The sequence below is a fragment of the Sphaeramia orbicularis genome, chromosome 7 (genome assembly GCF_902148855.1).
Source record: "Sphaeramia orbicularis chromosome 7, fSphaOr1.1, whole genome shotgun sequence".
NCBI classification, from domain to species: Eukaryota; Metazoa; Chordata; class Actinopteri; order Kurtiformes; family Apogonidae; genus Sphaeramia; species Sphaeramia orbicularis.
The window spans coordinates 22,083,484-22,103,238 of NC_043963.1; the positions used below are offsets into that span (position 1 = coordinate 22,083,484).

The 19,755-nt window shown below is 35.0% G+C and overlaps 1 protein-coding gene across 1 annotated transcript in view; it reads right to left on the reverse strand.

Annotated features, from left to right (window-relative positions):
• The window catches only part of LOC115421790 (formin-like protein 13), a 61,312-nt gene that overhangs the window by 26,323 nt on the left and 15,234 nt on the right, over positions 1-19,755 (reverse strand). The window contains exons 7-10 of the mRNA XM_030137719.1: positions 17,682-18,339; positions 17,195-17,357; positions 12,455-12,566; positions 7,426-7,516 (exon numbers count right to left, since the gene is read on the reverse strand). Of these exons, the coding sequence (XP_029993579.1) occupies positions 7,426-7,516; positions 12,455-12,566; positions 17,195-17,357; positions 17,682-18,339 (1,024 nt within the window). The remainder of the gene's footprint in view (positions 1-7,425; positions 7,517-12,454; positions 12,567-17,194; positions 17,358-17,681; positions 18,340-19,755) is intronic.

The following is a 19,755-nucleotide window of genomic DNA, read 5'->3' on the forward strand; positions in this document are numbered from 1 at the left end:
TGTAAATAATAATTCTCTACCACAACTGAAGATCTACTTAGGAAGAAAAATCTCCCATTAAACTTTAAGGAAATATTGATGTTTATATCTCAAATCAGCATGAATAGGATATCTTATGATCTGCAGCCATGATGTGTGATATTTTTGTCCATATAGTTTATAACCATTCTCATAGCCATTGATAAAGAGAGAGAGAGAGAGAGAAATTAAGTAAAATTCATCTCTGAGGCATTGTGATAACAATTTAAACAAAACTAACCAATGCAATGATATTTATCAGAATATAAAACTATATTATGAAATTTGTCATTATTATTGAGACCTAATTAACCTTATTAAAGACCTTATTAATACCTGAATTCAACATGTCTGAATACTTTTGTCTATGTAGTGTACATACCAGATCAGTGCTGCATATTAGATTTAATCTGATCTAATATAAATCTTATCTTTAAAATAAGCTCATTTATTGATTGTAATGTCATTCTTCTTATTATTATTATTGTAATAAAATATGCTATAACTCATATGCTTCCCCCAGAAACACTGAAATAGAAGAGATAAGTCTGAATAGACAGATAATCAAACCATTTCCAGAACACATACATATCTTTTTTCATGGTAAAATGAGAGAAAGTATGATACTGAAAAGCAGGAAGTTAAATAACCTTTTTGGATAGCACACAGAGCCTCATAAAGATGCTAAAAATTATGAACTTGTGATGATTCATGAAATACATGTAATGCTAGTCAATTTATTCAATAATGTGTGAAATGACAGAAAATTGCAGAACATTAGACTGTGGGGTCACTAAGCACCTTAAGTCATAGGTGTTTCAGTGGACAACATTTCACTTCCTATTAATTGTAATTTTTGAGTATCTGGTTTAGTCGACGGTGCTAAAATAAAGGACTCTAGAGAGTTGTGGAACATCTTTTTCTTTGGAGCCATTTTGTCTGATGTTGAACACCATGCACCATACACCATGTTGAATTGCACTTTGAAACCTCTAATGTATGTAAAATATTCCTGAGAGGCAGTGTGGGCTGATCCGGCTGTTCCTCTATTACCCTCCTGCAGTCTTTAATCACAACACATTGGGTCAAATAACTGTCATGCATGCGGGAAGGTGATAAAGCCACAAATAGTAAAATAATCCATTTGAATGTCTTCGAGTATATGTTGTTTCAGTGGTTATCACTGTTAAATCCCAAGAGTTGCACTGTTTTAAAATGAAAATGTAAAAATAACTAACCATTCATTAAGATCGTTCCACTATTACAACATTAATATTTATATATTTTAGTCGTTTTTTGCAGCATGACTCCAAATTCAGTTTAAAAACACATTCTTAGTTTACTGAATTTTACTCAAACATCTAAGCACTCATACACACAGATATTAGCAGACAGACGCACACAGCTCTGCCATGAAGCAATCAGGATTATGCAGATTTATACAGAAAAACAGACAAGGAATGTCTCTTTAGAGTGTCAGTGCCTAATTACAAATATAATGTAACATACTGTGGTCAACAACACTATGGATGAGCATTCAGACTATTATATTTATGAGAAAGTATTTTTTAAACAGACCATAACTTACATATTAGACCCATAAAGAACATAACAACACACTACAGGGTGTATATAAAAAAAAAAAAAAACTATACATTTTGAAAAATTACCCCCAATTCTGCATTTGATAATTTTTGGAATTTTCTTTTTATGGATGTCGGTAGGTAGGGGATTGGTGGATATTTGTCCAAATTTACAGACCCAGGTTTTCATGCATGAGTGAGCAGGGGCAAATTGCGCAATCCAAGTTAAAACTGGTTTGCGCGAAGTAACGTTGGGATTTAAATCCAATTAAAGGTCATGGGAGGGGACAATGGGCATCCATCTTGTTTTCCACAATATTGCCAGGTTCCTGCCTTTCAAAGTTAATTCAACTTGTTTAGGCCTGAAAATGTCACTGAGGACAGGCCAAGTTAAGGTTAGGGTTAGGGTTAGGGTTAGGGTTAGGGTTAGGGTTAGCCCTTCTGCCTCCTTCCTCATTAATGACAGTCTTGTAGTGTCACTGGAAAGGCCTCTGGTGAACGAATTCCTCCCCCCTGGTGGATTATTCATGTAATGTATCCTGTTCTAGCACTTTCAAACATTCCGTTTTAAATATGTAATTATGTCTATTCGGTTGTTTTTACTTGGTATTTTGATTTCACTGTTTTTAATTGTACAGCTGCTTTTATGTCTTTTTAATCTATTCTTGTATTTTAATCTATCATTTTGCTTTTTATTCTTCTGTACAACACTGTTTTAATTGTGCAGCTGTTTTATGTTTTTAATCTATTCTTGTATTTTTCTTTCATTTTTGTTTTTTCCCCTGTAAGTCGCTTTGGAAAAAAGCGTCTGCCAAATGCATAAATGTAAATGTAAATGTATTGCATGTATCTAATTGTATACATCAGGTTTTTCAAGAAAAAAATATCACACTGATCATGTAGAGGGCTTCAAAACTCATGAATCAAATATGACACGTTTGGTGTTATAGGGTTATGGCGTACTCAGAGAAATGTTTGTCAGAAGTCTTGACCTTATATCTGCAAATGTGACAAATTAAGCAGGAATTAAAACAGGTTGTAGAAATCCACTCGATTTTTTCCAAAATAAATATAAAGATAGCTTTGCAGCACATGGAGGGTTCAAATTCAAACTTTAATTCAAACTAATAACAGTGGGTTTAACAAAATATGACCCCTTTAACATAAATTCTTAAAATTTAGTCAGACTGTTTTTAGCTTTTGTTTTAACTATCTCTTATTCCTGTTTTAATTTCCTTCTTTATTATTTTTTTTAAAAATCTTTTCTCCACTTTCCTTTTGTTTAATGTTTTATTCTCTACGATTTTAATGTAATTTTACGCCTTTGTAAAGCACTTTGAATTACCTTGTGTATGAATGGTGCTATATAAATAAATTTGCCTTGTCTTACTGCAACATCAGCCGACCCGACTGCTAATGAAAACAAACAATCAACATGACAGACAGGATGAGCATTTTCCATCTAATACCTCAACTGTCTAATAATCTAATGAACTTACTATGACTGTCAGCGGAAAACGCAGATTTAATGTTGCAGCAGAACCTCTGCTTAGTTTGCATAAGTTACTTCTTCTTACTCTTTTAATTAAACACACACAGATGCTGTGATAAAATTGTGAACAGTGAACCATAAATTGCGTCTTCAGCAGCCGAACTGGGCTCAGAATAACTATGAGATGAAAAGAGGATCCAAACTTAAGAATGCTTACATGTAAAGGAGTAGATTTGTAGATAGAGTTCATAGCTTAATGTTTATCTTGCATCGCCGTAGCCAATTTTCATACACTCATAGCAATTTGGGATTCATACTGACAGGAGGCTGAGGCTGAGTGACGGGTAGTCTTTATTCCTCTATTTATTTCTACTGCAACCATGGAAATGAATCCTTGTTTTTTATTCAGTTGTCACCGTTTATAGCCTGCATTAAACAACATGAGAACACATAGTGGAAAGTATCGAAGATGAGCTGTTTTATTCCATCTTAAGGGTGTTAACCATTTACTGTGCATTGAGTGTAAATGCAGAGAAAATCCAGTAAAGTTAGAACGTCTTGTGTCTCTAATTCAAATCATATTACACACCTCTATTTGACTCATGACTCATGTATGATGTGTTTCGATACAGAGCCTTCAAGAAATAAAAGATCAGTTCAGTTAATATGCACAAAGGCAGGTTGTCTACAGAGCTGAGGGTTGGATGCAATCATAAAGCAGCTAATCAAACCAACCAAACCTCCTACACAGCAACCAATTATAAAATATTAGAATAGAATTTAGTACAGAATACTGAAGTCAAGTGAAATAAGTGAGGTCTTTCCTTGACCTCCTAATTTTTCATTAAGGTCAAGAAAAAGTGCTTAGGAAATATAGATAGTAGGGTTTTTTTTTTTCAACATTCCCTCACATTGACAATGTAAAGCTAATCAAAATGAGCAAATACAGCGAGTATATCTCTTGTTATTTTCTGCTTTTAATTTCCAAAGACACTGATCCCGTTCTACAGGGGCATGTTTGACAGTGAGACCCTCTTCTTAAGCTGGACTAAGAAGGGAAAGAAGAAGAGTGGGTAGGTTGTTTTTGACTTTATTTGGTTCTGTTTTTACAGTTCATTTGTGCATTTTACTTCATCTGTGCCAGGTAATGTTATGTACATATTCAATGAAATAAGGTTAAAGTGCAAATATAGGCTTTTTAAATAGACAGTGGGTGGTTTATGCGTCACTGAATAAAGGGGAAGTATAGATCAGTTTTTTTGCTGTTACTAAAAATTGTTCAACACATCAGGCTGCTGTTGGAAGAAATGTGAATCTTTTTTTTTGTGCATTGTAAGATAGGATAAGTTGAATTTACTTCAAAAATTTGAGTAAACCGGTTGCCTTAAAAAATTTAAGTAATGAGTAATGAAAACTTGAGTGTATTCAACTTAAATGCTTGATTTGAATGGAATTACTATTTTAAGTACAACACACTAAATGCCAAGTTAATTTAACTTAAAATTTGTTGCAATGTCAATTAGTGATGTGACGTTCATGAACAAATTGAATCTTTTGAACGGCTCTTTGAAATGAGCAATGGGAACCGAATCTTTGTAAAGAGACATTCCTTTTTTTTTTTTTTTTTTTTAATTAATAACAGTGACTTATCACTGTTGTGTTTTGTGCAATTTTTTCCGTATGTTCACACACATTTATTGTTCTTGTTCTGAGCGAAAATGCACTACAGTTGTTAAGGTATTTACGTAATTGCAATGACAAATCGCTTTTGTGTTCTGTGCATTTTTTCTGTATGTTTACCAACATACTGTTCTTGTTCTGAGAATTGCACTACAGTTCAGGTATTTAAGTAATTCCAGTGATTAATCACTGTTGTGTTTTGTGCAGTTTTTCCGTATGTTTTCACACATTTATTGTTCTTGTTTTGAGGAGAATAAAATGTTATTTCATAAGAAATTATTTTATTTTCTTCTTCATTTTTAGGCTACAGACTAGTCCACATAATGTACCGTGATGTTTTTTGTCAAATTCCAGCATTTGCCTAATGTCACCTCTCATGTCATGTATTTAGCCCACACATTTGAACTAACTATTCTTTTTTTACGGTAAGATAATATTTACTGCCGCGCCAATTAAACACCTTTAAAATGTAATGTCAATCATCACATGTAGCCTATTTAGTCATTAAAACATTTGTGTTTCAAAATTATGCAAAAAACATAACAGAGCCAGGGTTTTGAACGGCTCTTTTCAGTGAACGGCTCCTGATTGAACAGCTCCCTTCAAAGAGCCAAAAGTCCCGTCACTAATGTCAATTGCTTTGTGTAATAATTAGACTTAATATCATCAGTTCATTGTATACAATTCCAAGTTGATTTAAATTAATGCCTTTTGAAATGTAAATTGCTTTGTGTAATTATTTAACTTAATATATAGCAGTATTGATGGAAGTCAGGCAGGAAGTCAGCTTACTGCATTTCACCAGTACAGGAAGAGCTTATAATTTGGCAAAGCATAAAGAGTTATTGTGAACAAAACAATTATAGCTGAACAGGAAAGCAATTGTTTGTCCTATGGCTCTCACTTATGGTGCAGCACAAAAAGGCCAATAAACATTGCCATACACACATTAAGTCTAAATTAACACTAACACCACAACCCTGCTGAACACCTGCACATAAAAATAACACATTTTCAACAACATACCCAATACCCACAATGCAATGCGGAGATAAAAAGGTGTGGTCATGACTAAAACTTGGTGATTTAAATCCATTCAACTTAAACTTTTTCGTACTTTCGACTATGTCTACAAATTAGTAGAATGTACTTAACATTTTATAGTAATGGAATAAAACTTAAATTGTTTCAGTACAATGTAATTAAAGCATTTTAGTCAATACGAAGTCTGGGCTTACAGTGTAACTTTCTGCAAATTATGAGCAAAACAAATCAAGCTTTGAAAAAATCCATGCCTGGCTGATGTTTAGTCTTTGCTGAACATGCTTTACGCTTCACCACCACTGGATTCGCTCCTGTTTGTAAGAGTTTAACCTCATCCAAATCCTGCAACACTTGGAGCTGATTTAACCAAGAAAATCTACCCATAGTGGAAGACAAAAATCATAATAGTCTCATCCAAAAGAAGCCCACATGCATAAGAGGACCAAGGCCACCATCACCTTGTTTCATTTGTTACATCAGCTGAATAGGTCCATTAGTCTTACTGTAAAATTACTCCCACATCTGGCAGATACGCACAGTTTCATCACTAAAATCATACTGTTATCGTCATAATCAAGTCAAGGTTTTTAGTTATAGATTCCTTGAGGTGTATTTGTTAGAGAAATATGGTTAAAAAGCTGATTTTATGCAGCTACTGAGCTCAGAGTCAACTTAATGAACTCTATATAATGATCATATTTAATATTTGGGGCGCTCAATCAGCCCATTTGTTAAGAAAATAACATGGGTGCAAAAGCAGACCTCCATTTTGGTTCATTATTACATAAATCATCATATTATTACATTTTTATCATTAAAAAAGTCCCAGCATTTTCAGCATTCACAAAATGCAGGGACATACACTACGTATTACTTTTCAGTTTTATATCATTACAAATTGTAAGTGTTATTATGTAATCACATTTTGTAGAGTTGCCAGATAATGAAGTGTTGAATAGAAAATAAGGGGGGATCAAACTTGAGCTGCATTTGATTTTGCTCAAGTCATAGGTCCAGGTAAAAGAAAAGCAATTCTATTCAAGAAAATGTCTGACAATTTTCTCAGACTCCTTCAGAAAAATGTACTTTTAAAAGGTTTTAAATTCTGTAATTATTCCCCTACTCTCTATTGGCTACATGTTACACTCCAAAACTACTGAAGTCTGTATATTTGGGTTATTCAACACTATTACTATTACACTATATACTACTTTTAATCTGTATGTGTGTTTTTAGATGTATTTTTTTAAGGTGTATATTCCTCTGTTTCTGAATATTTTAAGTTAAATTATGGCTCTATTTTATATCTTTTTTTAATGTGTTACTATTCATTATCTTATCGTTGAATGTTTCAGTTTCTACTGTTCTTGGAGTATCAGCAATATTACAAATTTCAATCAGCAGTTAATAAAGTATTCTGATCCTGATCCTGATCCTGATCCTGATCCTGATCCTGGTCTTGATCCTGGTTCTGATCCTGATTCTTATTTGAATTCTGATCCTGATCCCAGTTCTGATCATGGTTCTGATTCTGAACATATTGACATATGACTGTTTTAAAACAACCTTAAAAAACTAATCTTTAACACTGGGAAGTAAAAACTGTACCTCCATCATGTACTGGTCCACAATATGCAGCTCCGTCACAGGTCCTTTGTATGATTTATACATTTCCACATCATCAATGGTGGGGATAAACCTTAAACATATAAAACAAACAAAACAATCAGACCCTCATACTCCACCTCACTGAATAATACCACTATGTAGTAAATTCAATAAAAGAAACAGGTTACAGATCAATTTTGTGAACCTTACAGGCATATCATTTTTTCTTTGTTTTTTTAATTTATGATTTATTTGATAGGGAGATATATATATATATATATATATATATATATATATATATATATATATATATATATATATATATATATATATATATATATATATATATATGTGTATATGTGTGTGTATATGTGTGTATATATATATATATATATATATATATATATATATATATATATATATATATATATATATATATATATATATATGTGTGTATACATAGATAAAACTGAGAACAGCAACCCAATGTAAGTATTCTAGTTGTAGTGTAGTTGATGCTAATTTCCAACACTTGTCCCTTAAAGAGCTTTTACAGAATTAGAACAGTAAACTATGACGTATGTCCTGAGCAAAGTTTGAAAAGAACACAGTAGAATATTGCAGCACTCATTAAAACTGATTACAGCGGTAACAAGAATGCATATTAATACACACCACATGTAATATTATTGTTATTGTTGGTGATTAAACCGTGATTTAGAGGCTTTGTTGTAGGAGATGAAGTTCATAGCAGATTTCATAAGATCAGGCCGTGATTTCCATCTTTTGCTGTTTTTTACAGACACTGACGTCTGAGCAGATGTTTGACAGAATCAGACTTCGCCACATTATGCTGCTCTGGTGGATCTGCTGCAGTGTCACGGTTTATTTATGTATTTGCAGAGTCTGAGGAGCCAAGTTGAATTATATTTTTGAATAATATCTTCAAAATCAATAAAACCCGCAAAACTTTGCATCATATCTTTGCTGAAAATGTGGCCGCGATGATCTCTTACATGTTTTTTTCCCCAAAACCTTAAGACATGATTACACAAACACACTATGGGTCTAAGTGTAGACCAGTTTTCACTAGACTAGACTGTCAAACCATATGACAAATGTAGGAATATCATTGAATTAAGATAATACAAATCATAGTCAAACATCAGGCAATTTCAGATCCTTCTAAAACACTTCAGATCAACCTGACATGTTTTACACAATTTTTATCCCACCCCCCGAAAAGGAGGCAAGGGATATTGTTTTTGGTTCGATTTGTTTGATTTTTAACACTCTAGCAGAAAAACTATTGGTTGAATTCATACCAAATTTGGTTTATAGATTACTAGTGACTCAAAATAGATCACCTGACATTTTGGGAAAAGTACGTCAAAGTTTACATTTTTTAATGAATTTTTTAAATCTTTTTTTCCCCCATTTTACTTATAATGGGTGAAATTTCACATGACTGTAGCAGCAAAACCATTGGTTGAATTTATATCAAACTGACTTTGTAGATTGCCAGTGACCCAGAATAGATCACATTTTGGGAAAAGTAGGTCAAAGTTTAAAATTTTTATGAATTTTTAAAATCTTTTTTTTTTTTCAATTTACTTATAATGGGCGAAATTTCACATGTCTGTAACAGCAAAAATATTGGGTGAATTTATGCCAAATTTGTTTTATAGATTTCCAGTGACCCAGAATAGACGTCTTTATATTTTGGGAAAACTAGGTTAAAGTTTCAACTTTTTTTATGAATTTTTTAAATCTTTTTTTTCCCCCCATTTCCTTATAATGAGCCAAATTTCAAATGTCTGTAGCAGCAAAACAGTTGGTTGAATTCATATCAAATTGACTGTAGATTGCCAGTGACCCAGAAAGGATCTCATGACATTTTGGGAACAACAGGTCAAACTTCAAATTTTTATGAATTTTCAAATTCTTCCCATTTACTTATAATGGGTGAAATATGTGCGAGGGGCAGAGCTTGTTGTGCCTGGCACCACTTGTTTAATATGGCTTTTAAAATTCAACTGATAATGATAATGCTAGTACCGTTGCATATGAACATGATCACACTATGTATAAAAACCCATCACTTAGAACTGAACTTGAAAATAGCACATTGACACAATGTCATCCAACATGTAAAAATGTCCCATCTCCTAACGTCAAAGGAACCCTCAGAAGTTTCTAGGATCCAGATCTTCAAAGAGGACCAAGATACAGAGAGGAATAATCTTGTGTAAAAATCCTGAGTTAGAACATTCTGTCGATTATTGAGACATACAGACCGATGGACCCTATTGCAGTGCTCTCATGGAGGTGAGGGTAATAACATTTATTTTATGGTGCTTTATTATAAAACGAGTGTCCACTTCAGAGACCAAACAAGGACACAATGATCACACTGTTAAGGTTCAACACACTTATCAGCATCAATGCAAAGGTGTGAATGACCTTCAATCCAGAGCTTGAACAGTATCTGTACAGCTGGCACCACACTGAATATTTAAAACTGAAAACAACTGAAAATATAACATCTCCTGAAACGACATGTTGTAGACTGAGTTTCTGCTACATGTACTCAAAAGGCTGTTTAACCTCTAAATATTTTTTATGACTTTGTAACTTTGAATTAAAAACCATAATTGCGCGTGAATATGTGTCTGGGTCCAGTAATTAATAATTTAGTCTTTCCTGAAAACCTGAGGCTTATTTTCTCTTTATGTATGAAATCTCAACTGAGTCGGACCAGTAAAAAACTATGAAAAAGGTGAAGTTACATAATGAAAATGTTTGCATCTACAAAGTTTCCTTAAACATCTGAATAACATGAACAACCTGAAATGTATAAGAAAAATAAGTGCAATTTTAACAATATTATGCCTCACTTTATCATTTACACATGTATTATAACTTACAGATCACAGTGAAGTCACTAAACATTAAATAACAGGCAGAATATTGTTAAAATTGCACTTACTTCACTTAAGACATTTCAAGTTGTTCATATTTATTCCAGTTATTCACATTTTTTTGTAAAAGGACAGCTTATAAATGTAAACACTTTCATGTAATTTTACTTTTTTACACTTAATCAATAAGAAACATTTGGAGTAGTCATTATTTCTAGGTTATTATGATAGTATGGTATTTTACTGGTCTGACCCACTTGAGACTGAATCGGTCTGTATGTGACCCCTAAACTAAAATGATTTTGACACCCTTGATTGTTAAAATCATCAGAGTAATTTTTGCATTTCACAAATTCATCTCATGGGCCGGATTGGACCCTTTGGCGAGCCGGTTTTACGACACGGGCCGTATGTTTGACATGTGCCTTACAGCCTGGAAGGAGCAGTAACTGACAGTAAACAGACACCAATTCCACTGTAGGACACTACTACATTACTACATACTACTACTACATTTTAACTGCACGTATCTGTTTTTCTTCTTAATATTTTAACCCATAAACACCCAAACATCCACCATCTACCAAAATCATCTACTGATATAAAATGTTTTATACCTGTTGATCCACTAATCCTATCAATACATATAAATAATTGGTGTACAATGCAGTTTGTCATCTTTTCATGGTCATCAGATATGACCCATTTGGATGTTCAGAGGCTCCATAGTTACCATGGAAACACCATCATCTTCTACAACATTGATTCACCAGTAAAACCCATGAAGTTAGATCAATGACAGTGAATGGACACACTGGAAATTTTGCTGAAAAAGTCACTTTTTCCTCATTTTTCTCTGTTTTTTGATGTAACCCTTAACTTTACTCTGAGCTTTTATGAACATCTACATGGTCAGTGAATTAAATGTTGGAAAATATCAGATTTTTATCGAAAAAACAAAACAAAACACAAGATACAGAAGATAATATTGCAATTAATAGTCATAAACCACTTAAAGATGGTTAAGGATAGAGAAAAATTCATTTGGGACCTGACACAAATGTCACACTGGGTTCTTCTGGGTTAAAAGCTCTTTTTTTTTCTGCTGGTTAATCTAAATGCATAACATCAGACCCCAAAATAAATGAAAACAAACATGGCGCCAACACACTTTTAGACTGACTTTTAAAAATGTATATACCTATTTCCCTCCTATGTACACATTTTTTTTTACCTTTGCCCCCTGATGTTACCACATGTTCTCTACCTCACTTTCTTGGACTGACGCCACAGAGAAAGTGAAGTGATTAAAAGCCAAGTACTCTTGATAGTTCTCGTCGGCTTCTATAAAACCACTAGACGCTGATGGGAAAAGCCATTTACTCCCATACTCTGAACGTGAACTCTGTCCATTTTAAACTGGACTTCCTCTCCTCTGTCATTTTCATGCATTCTGTCTTCAAACCAAAAGCATTCACTTTTTCATGAGCCAAGCTTTGTGCCACTGGAGTTGCACAGGTTATTAATATTGCAGCAACTGTTGGGAGTGGTTCTTTCAAGAATGTATTCCTCAGGCCTGTACTGTGGCACATTAAAATATATATTACGTTTTCATAGAATAAATAAAATCTTCCACACAGTACATTAGATCACTCTCTCCTTCCAGGAGGTCAGCCTCCGGAGCCACTGAGTAAACTGCAGGTAGGAGTTAGGAAACATTTTACGCGTTTTCACTGTCATATTCCTAAGGGCATGTCAATAGTTTCCATCTCCGTAAATAACCTGAGATAAAACTTTTATCAGTTAGCTGCTCTGGTAAAAGGCGCTGGCATCTGCTCTTTAGTATTCGAACACTGTGAGGATGGCTGTGTTCATCACATGACCTGCCAGCGGTTTCCTGTTTTATAGATTGTCTTGACTGAACACAACTCTACACTCATATCTCTTGTTAGTGATTTGCTATAACCTGCTCACTTCCAACTCTGTCTGTCTCGCTGCCAGTGAAAACATCTCCCGCCCATGGCTCAAAAAGTCATTCACCTCTCAGCTTCAGTTGTGACACTATAAGGACTGAATACAAATAAGCAGTTTTTGGCACAATGTCATACCTCCTCAGAGAGGTGATGTGCTCATCAGACAGCCCTCCATCTTCCTCATTAACAATGAACAGTTTGTCCTTCAGCTCTCCTGGACGCACTGGAAAACTTTTGAGGAAAATGTCTGGAAGAACAATGGATTAGAAAAAGTCAACACACTCAACAGTACATGAAAGCTTTCCTCTTGACAGATCGTCCTCTCATCCAGTGATGAAATGACTCAAAAAGCATTCTGAAGACAAAGGGTCCTTTGCTTAATTACTTTCACCAAAATGTCCAGGGAAATGCACAAATTTGCATTCTATCACGTCAAAGCTGAAATGAATTTTTTCGGTTTTACAGAAAATGCCTCTGCATTATGCAGGAGCTGTGAGAAGCATTCATTAAGAGCTGCTGAGGGATTTTAAGACATGTATGTAAAAAAACATAAAGAATTTCAGAAAATACAGTTGAAATACTGCAGACAGGGCATTGATTGGATGACACATTTCCTTTGCCAACATTCTTTTGTTAAGCTGTGAGGTTGTCAACTGAATTCTGTTTCTAAGTTTATATCAGGCAGAACTCATAAGTTCTTCACTTGAAATGGGCTTTTGTAGTCATGGTCCAGAGCAACACATAAAACACATTTGGATTTCTAGGCTGCAAGTTGTATTTTTCCTATAACTGTAAACGAGAAAATAATGTGTTAATCATCCACAGGAAAAAGTTGGTTATCAACATTACTACAGCCAGATTTTTGGTCTAATGAGTCCAAATGATGAATATAATGATATGAATTTTGGAGACTCATCTCTGTTTGCAACCTGTCTTTAAACAGACATCTTTAAACACTGATTCCTTCTACTAAAAATAAATAAAAGAGTAAAATTAACAGTCATATTGTGATTATTGTGGGGCCCATAGGTGTGAATGTACATGTCAGCCCTGCGATGAACTGGTGACATGTCCATGGTGTACCCCGCCTTCACCCACAGGTAGCTGGGATAGGCTCCAACACCCCCCATGACCCTTTCAAGAATAAAGCAGTTCAGAAGATGACTGACTGACTGATTATTGTGGCTAACACTGCTACTGCAGTTTGAGTCTATTTGGTTCAAGGAGTTACACAGCACAGACTGTTAATCTATTACCATGCAGGGACTGAGCCCTCTGTATTTTCTATTTTCCTCTTGTTTTGGTGGTTCAGGACACATTTGGGCATCAACCTTTGGTCAGTGATTCTGTACTTCCAACCAATCAGCATCCAGTACCATGTGTGGGTGTACCCTCTCTGTCAACTTTTGTCTGAGAAACAAAACTGTAGGTGCAACGCATTCCCATAGACTTTTGCAAATGGGAAGACATGTTTGTGTTTTAGAATATCACAGCTGTGACAGAATGGAAAAATAACATTATATTTTTTTATTTAAACTTTCTTTTTCTTGCTGTGCTTTGAGTTAAAAATATTAATATACTTACATTTAGCCTTCTATCTTTAGCCTTTAAAGACCTAGAACTATTACTACTACTTTTGTAGCAATCTCCAAATTAAGTTTTTTTCTATATCTAACTTTTTGAAAGTGATTTATCACCATTTATTATAATATTGTAAATACCCCTAAATCTTACACATTGACCCTTTAAATTGCAGCCTTTTGCCACTATGTACTTAAAACGGCATATTGCAATTGTCACTCTGATTGATTATTGATTGATTGTGAAGCCCTACTTTTGTGTCATACTTCCACATGAGAAACATCTAAATCACAGGTGTCAAACATGTGGCCCGGGGACCAAAACCGGCCCGCCAAAGTTTCCAATCCAGCCCACGGGATGAATTTGCAAAGTACAAGTTAGGGCATCAAATTCAAAAATAATATCATAATAACCTATAAATAATGACAGTGCCAATTTTTTCTCTTTGATTTAGTGCAAAAAACATTAAATTATGAAAATGTTTACATTTGCAAACTATCCTTTAACAATAAAATGTGAATAACCTGAACAAATATGAACAACCTGAAATGTCTGAAGAAAATTAAGTGCAATTTTAACAATATTTTACCTGTTACTAAATGTTTTGTGCCATTGTAGATTTGACCTGTAATGCACACGTATAAATTATAAGTCAAGGCATAATATTGATAAAATTATACTTATATTTCTTAATAACTTCCTTTTTTTTCCAGGTTATTCACATCCTCTTTGTTTGGACAATTTTTAAATGTAAATATTGGCATAACTGAATGTTATTTTTTTACAGTAAAACAATTTGGAGTTGACATTATTTGTTGGCTATTATCATGCTATCATGCTATTATTGTACTGGTCCGGCCCACTTCCGATTAAATTGGGCTGAATGTGGCCCCCAGAAGAAAATGAGTTTGACACCCCTGATCTAAAACAATACAAAACATTCCTAGTGTCCACCAGGGTGATGGTGACCTTGTCTCATCTCTGAAAGAAAAAAAAACAAAAAACAAGTGCATGTCAAGCCTTTTTTTGATTAGCACTCAGTCTAACCGGGCATTGCCCTGACAAATTAGAGATTTGAGATGGAGTGTGTATCCCACTGGGTGCAGGAAGCCACAGGTGTACTTTTAATTAGGAGAACGACATTTCCACTCATTAAGTAGGCAGCATGCACCGAGGCTCTCAAGGTAAATAACCATATTAGATGGACACATTCAAACAAACATGTGCTATAATCATACAAACCCACAATGGACATCACCAAAGGGGACGGGTGACTCTGACCTCATGCAGAAGCCGGCCTGTGTGAAACACATTAGCATTTCTCTTCAGGCCATTAAAACTTTAAATGATCCAAACTTTATGGTGGCATGCAGCATGTAGCAGAAGTAAGAACTAGCTGCAACTATTAGCTAAAGATTTACCAAACAAATAGATTTTTAAAAATTATCTGTATTTTGTATCTTAACTAAACAATAAAACAATCACTTGCACAACTGCCTTGCATCTTAAAATGCTGTAAATATGCATGGATTATTACAGTTTTGTCCTATTTGCTTTAGAAACAGACTAACTGATGTTCTTGTTTGGCCACAAACACTATATTGACTGGAAACCACTCAAAGCCTCAGTACAACAGTAATGCAACCACCTGTTCACCACCTGTCTAACTCCATCTGAATGTGTGTAACTGCAAGCAGCATAATGTTTTTAATGTCACTCTGGATAGCATACGCTTGCCAGCTTTATGCATGATGCTAATTAACAGTTCAGAGTTCATTCATCAATTATTGATTACATTCGCAGCGTATTATCTGATTAAGGTGGAGCCTTACTATCTGCAGAGATGTTGCCATGTCTGAAAAACAATGCTACATTTCACATGCGTACTGGCTCCAAGCGTAATAGGATCAGATGAATAAATAGTGTGGCAAAGAATGAGATATGAGCTGAATAAACTGCACAAATTTAGGCAGGTTTCTGGTAATAAACATGCAAACAAGTGCAGGGAGGGTGAGTGTGAGTACGTCTGGGGGGATGCCAAGAGACAGAAGAGAGGAAGAGAAATCCCAACAATTCCCAAACCTTTTTTTTTTTTCTTTTTTTTTTAGATCTGGCATCAATGAGAAGTAAAACCTATGGTATTTCTTGTATCTAAGTAGTGTAAACAGACAGAAATAACTCCTCTCATTCCACCTTATTGCAAAAAAAAAGCCCACATTGATTAAATTTCTTTCAAGTCAGGCTTCCAAAATGTCACATTTTATATCTGTGTTAATCGGAGCAAAAGCAAAAGAGACAGCAAGACAGCTCCCCTTGTTCTTCAAATGTCTACATTTCTCTAAAGCTTGCAGCCGAATGCTTCATGGCCCTAGGTTGCCTGCAGGCTGTCATCATTCAGTTTCTGCTCCTGACAAGCAAAGTTTCCAGGTCAGGCAGCAGGAAAAAGTCAAAAAGCTGGGGTATTCTGTATCACACAGGAAATCGCTGTCACTGTCGCTCAGAACCCCTATCCATATTTTATGAATATGTGAACTCTAATTATGTTGCCAGTCTGCACACTCATGCTGATTCCCTTAACAACCCACTCCCACATCTGTATGGTTTCACAGCCTCTATGCCTCTTGGAGGACCTGTGAGAGGAACTTCGGAAATGTTCTCCCCTAGCTTGGGTTTTGAAATATACAAACCACGTACACTCAGTTAATCAAAAGTGAAAAGCCATTAAATGAGAAATAGAAGATGTTCCACTTCACAATGGCTTTGCAGATCGTATGGGCAGTTATGGGGCTGCTGGATCAGTGACATACTGCCCCCTGCAGACACTCACCAGCAATATCCATCTATCTCCTTTACAACCACTGTGATTTTATATTAACCACAGCCATCACTTAAAAAAAAAAAAAAAAAAAAAAAGATTAAAATTGGATATCAACATTTATAACCCGTCCCTTAAATACTCGCCGGGTCAACTTCCTGTTAATTGGCCAATTAAAGTCTAATTTATGAAAATTAAAGAGCTTGATATCAGATTTGCCTCAGCAGAAAACCAGCTTTCTTTTTTCTATGCAGTGCTTCCCTCTGGTGGTTGTAAAGAGAACACATTAACACCTAAAACACTAAAGGATTGCACTATTTACTTAATGTAATCCAGTACTACTTGAATTGTACTTTTTACTTTGCTGTGAAAATCTAATGCCCTGTGTAAAATACTGTGAGTGATCAGTTACAGCACAAAATATTGAGAAGCAAATTCACCAGAATACATGATGATATATTCATTGTTGAAATACTCACTGAAGTTATGTGCAATCTTCTGGTTGAGCATGATATGTTGCGTATTACTCTGCTCACACACTTCAAACGTCCCCAGATCTTTAACAGCAAATTGCTCATGTAAGCGAGATGTGTCGATTTCAATCCTCCTGCTGCTTTGTTGTATCCAAAATGATTTTGCAACCTGCCAAAGAACAAATTAATTCAGCACTGAGACAACTCCATTTTACTCGGAAATCAATGTTAACATTACGAAGAACAAACTAGGGAAGCAAGAAATGACAGACAAGGCTGAAGATAATTCCCAACAGCAATGCAATATGAGGAATAATGAAACAAAATTAAGCTGAAAGTGACTTTGTTGTGTTTGCCAAAAAAATTAAACACTATATTTAAAAATGAATGATGCCCGATAATAAGATCATTTGTAAGCTTTAGGCGTGCTTCAAAAATGTGGTAATTTTGTCCTCTGATGAATGAAGTTTTAACACAAAAGTGACAATGTTACCTTCTCAGTGCTAACCACGTCCCAATGGAAGGCCTTAGTTCGTTGTTTCCTTGAATTCCTCCTGGATTTGACGGGCAACGGTGGAGGTATAGGGATGATAGGAGGGGGTGGGGGCACCTTCACAGCTGAGAAACTGGACTCAGGGGTGGGAGACTTTGGGACTATGGTGGGGGTTGTGGAGGTAATGGTGCATGGTGAAGGTGGAAGTGGAGAGGATCTGGGTGGAAGTGGGGGAACCACAGTGGGAGACACTGGTGGTGGGACAGGACTAACAGGCACAATGTCAGGTTTGGTGACTTTAACGGGTGTCAGGCGAGGTTTAGGAACAGGCCTTTTAGGATCATCTGGAGGCTCACCAGCTGATGAAGGCTCTCCATGATCAGAGGGGGCATCTTCATTTGGATAATCAACAGGAGGATGAATATTATTAATATTTTTACCACTAAATCCACCACTAGACTCAAGGTCAGTGTCAGTGTCCTCTGGTTCTTCTACTATGCTCTGATGTCGTAGTGACGGTTTTTCCACAAATGTTTGCTCACAGCTGGACTTCCTCTTCCAGTCTGAACACAGTTTGTGGATGGCCTGGAACCAAGCATCTCGTTCCTTCTGGACAGACCCTGGTGCATTTGTCTGATCTGTAGCAGGAACCTTAAAGCTGCAATAAACCAACAAAACATGGCTAAACTTCCCTTTTTAGCTGAGATAACTCTGGTAATTACCAGTGATGCATAGAATTTATGATGTAATCTTTCAAATAAAGCTGCATCAATAGTGGTACAATAAAATATTCATGTCACAGAAGACTTTGATTTAGAGACAGTTGCCTGAAAACACCCACTATCGCACTGTAAAAAAGACTTGTACAAAAGTAAGACAATTAAAATCATTATTGGGTTAAAATGTCTTATTTCAAGCAAAATTATCTGCCAGTGCAGTAAGAAAATTATACTTATCAAGTTTTCTTAAAATAAGAAAATATTATCTAAGTATTATGTATACAGTATTTATATATATGTATGGGTGCTTCAATGAAACTGGGTTCATTTTGGTACCTGACACTTTGTCAGCTTTTTAGACCCAATAAAAAAATGATAAATTTAGACATGTTTCCCCTCAGGATGTACCTAATGATGACCTCATATAAATGAAAAAAAAAATTATACTCTTGCTCTGAGCCATCCCAAAATTAATGAATTTTTAATCAAATATTTGGGCCAAAAATAGGACCAAAATTTGGACATGAAATGCTACCTAGGTGTCAGTGTATTTGATCTGGAACACATGGCTTGAAATGGTCTTCTATATTGCTATAAATAAAGACACTGTGTTAAATTTGATGATCTTAGTGGTTTTTCCAATCCAGACATGCAGGTATTTCATGAATTGGCAGTCTCATTCCAGGTTTTGTATGTTACCCATTGTGTCCACTTGTGTTACATGCAGAACCTGCCCAGTTAATCACAAATAAATTGCTAATGATTTTGCAACAGCGGTCATTTTTGTAAAACACTCTGCCTTGCAGAACTAGTTCAATTCCCAAAATGTACCTGTGAGAGGATAAAAAGATATTCAACAAACTAGTAGCGTGTAATTTCCACGTCCTTTTGACCAGGTTACATACAGATTTTTGTATAAAAAGTAATATAAAAAATATAAAAGAGTTTTATCTGAAAAATAGTTTCTCTTTTATCTCAGTAAATATTTATTTTTAAAAAAGACCCAAAGTGCTTCCAAACTTGCTTCATAACATTAGTCTATATCTGGTTTGAATTTTTAGCCCCCATGTCCAGTTTTTAGGGACCAGTTTCATGGAAGCACCCATATAGTCTTATAATGATGTAATGACTCAATAAATATGCATAATACAAGTAAAAATTTCTTGAGGGGATACTGTTACTGTGTCTGCCATACTCATCCCCTAACAATGAAGCTTGTTTTATTATAAATATTGCTTGAAATCACTTGTAATATCTAAGTGGGGTAGCTCAAGATGAAAATTCTTGGAACAAGTCAAATAAACTTAAGATTAAGTCTCAATAAGTAAATAAATCTCAAAAGGATAAATAATTCC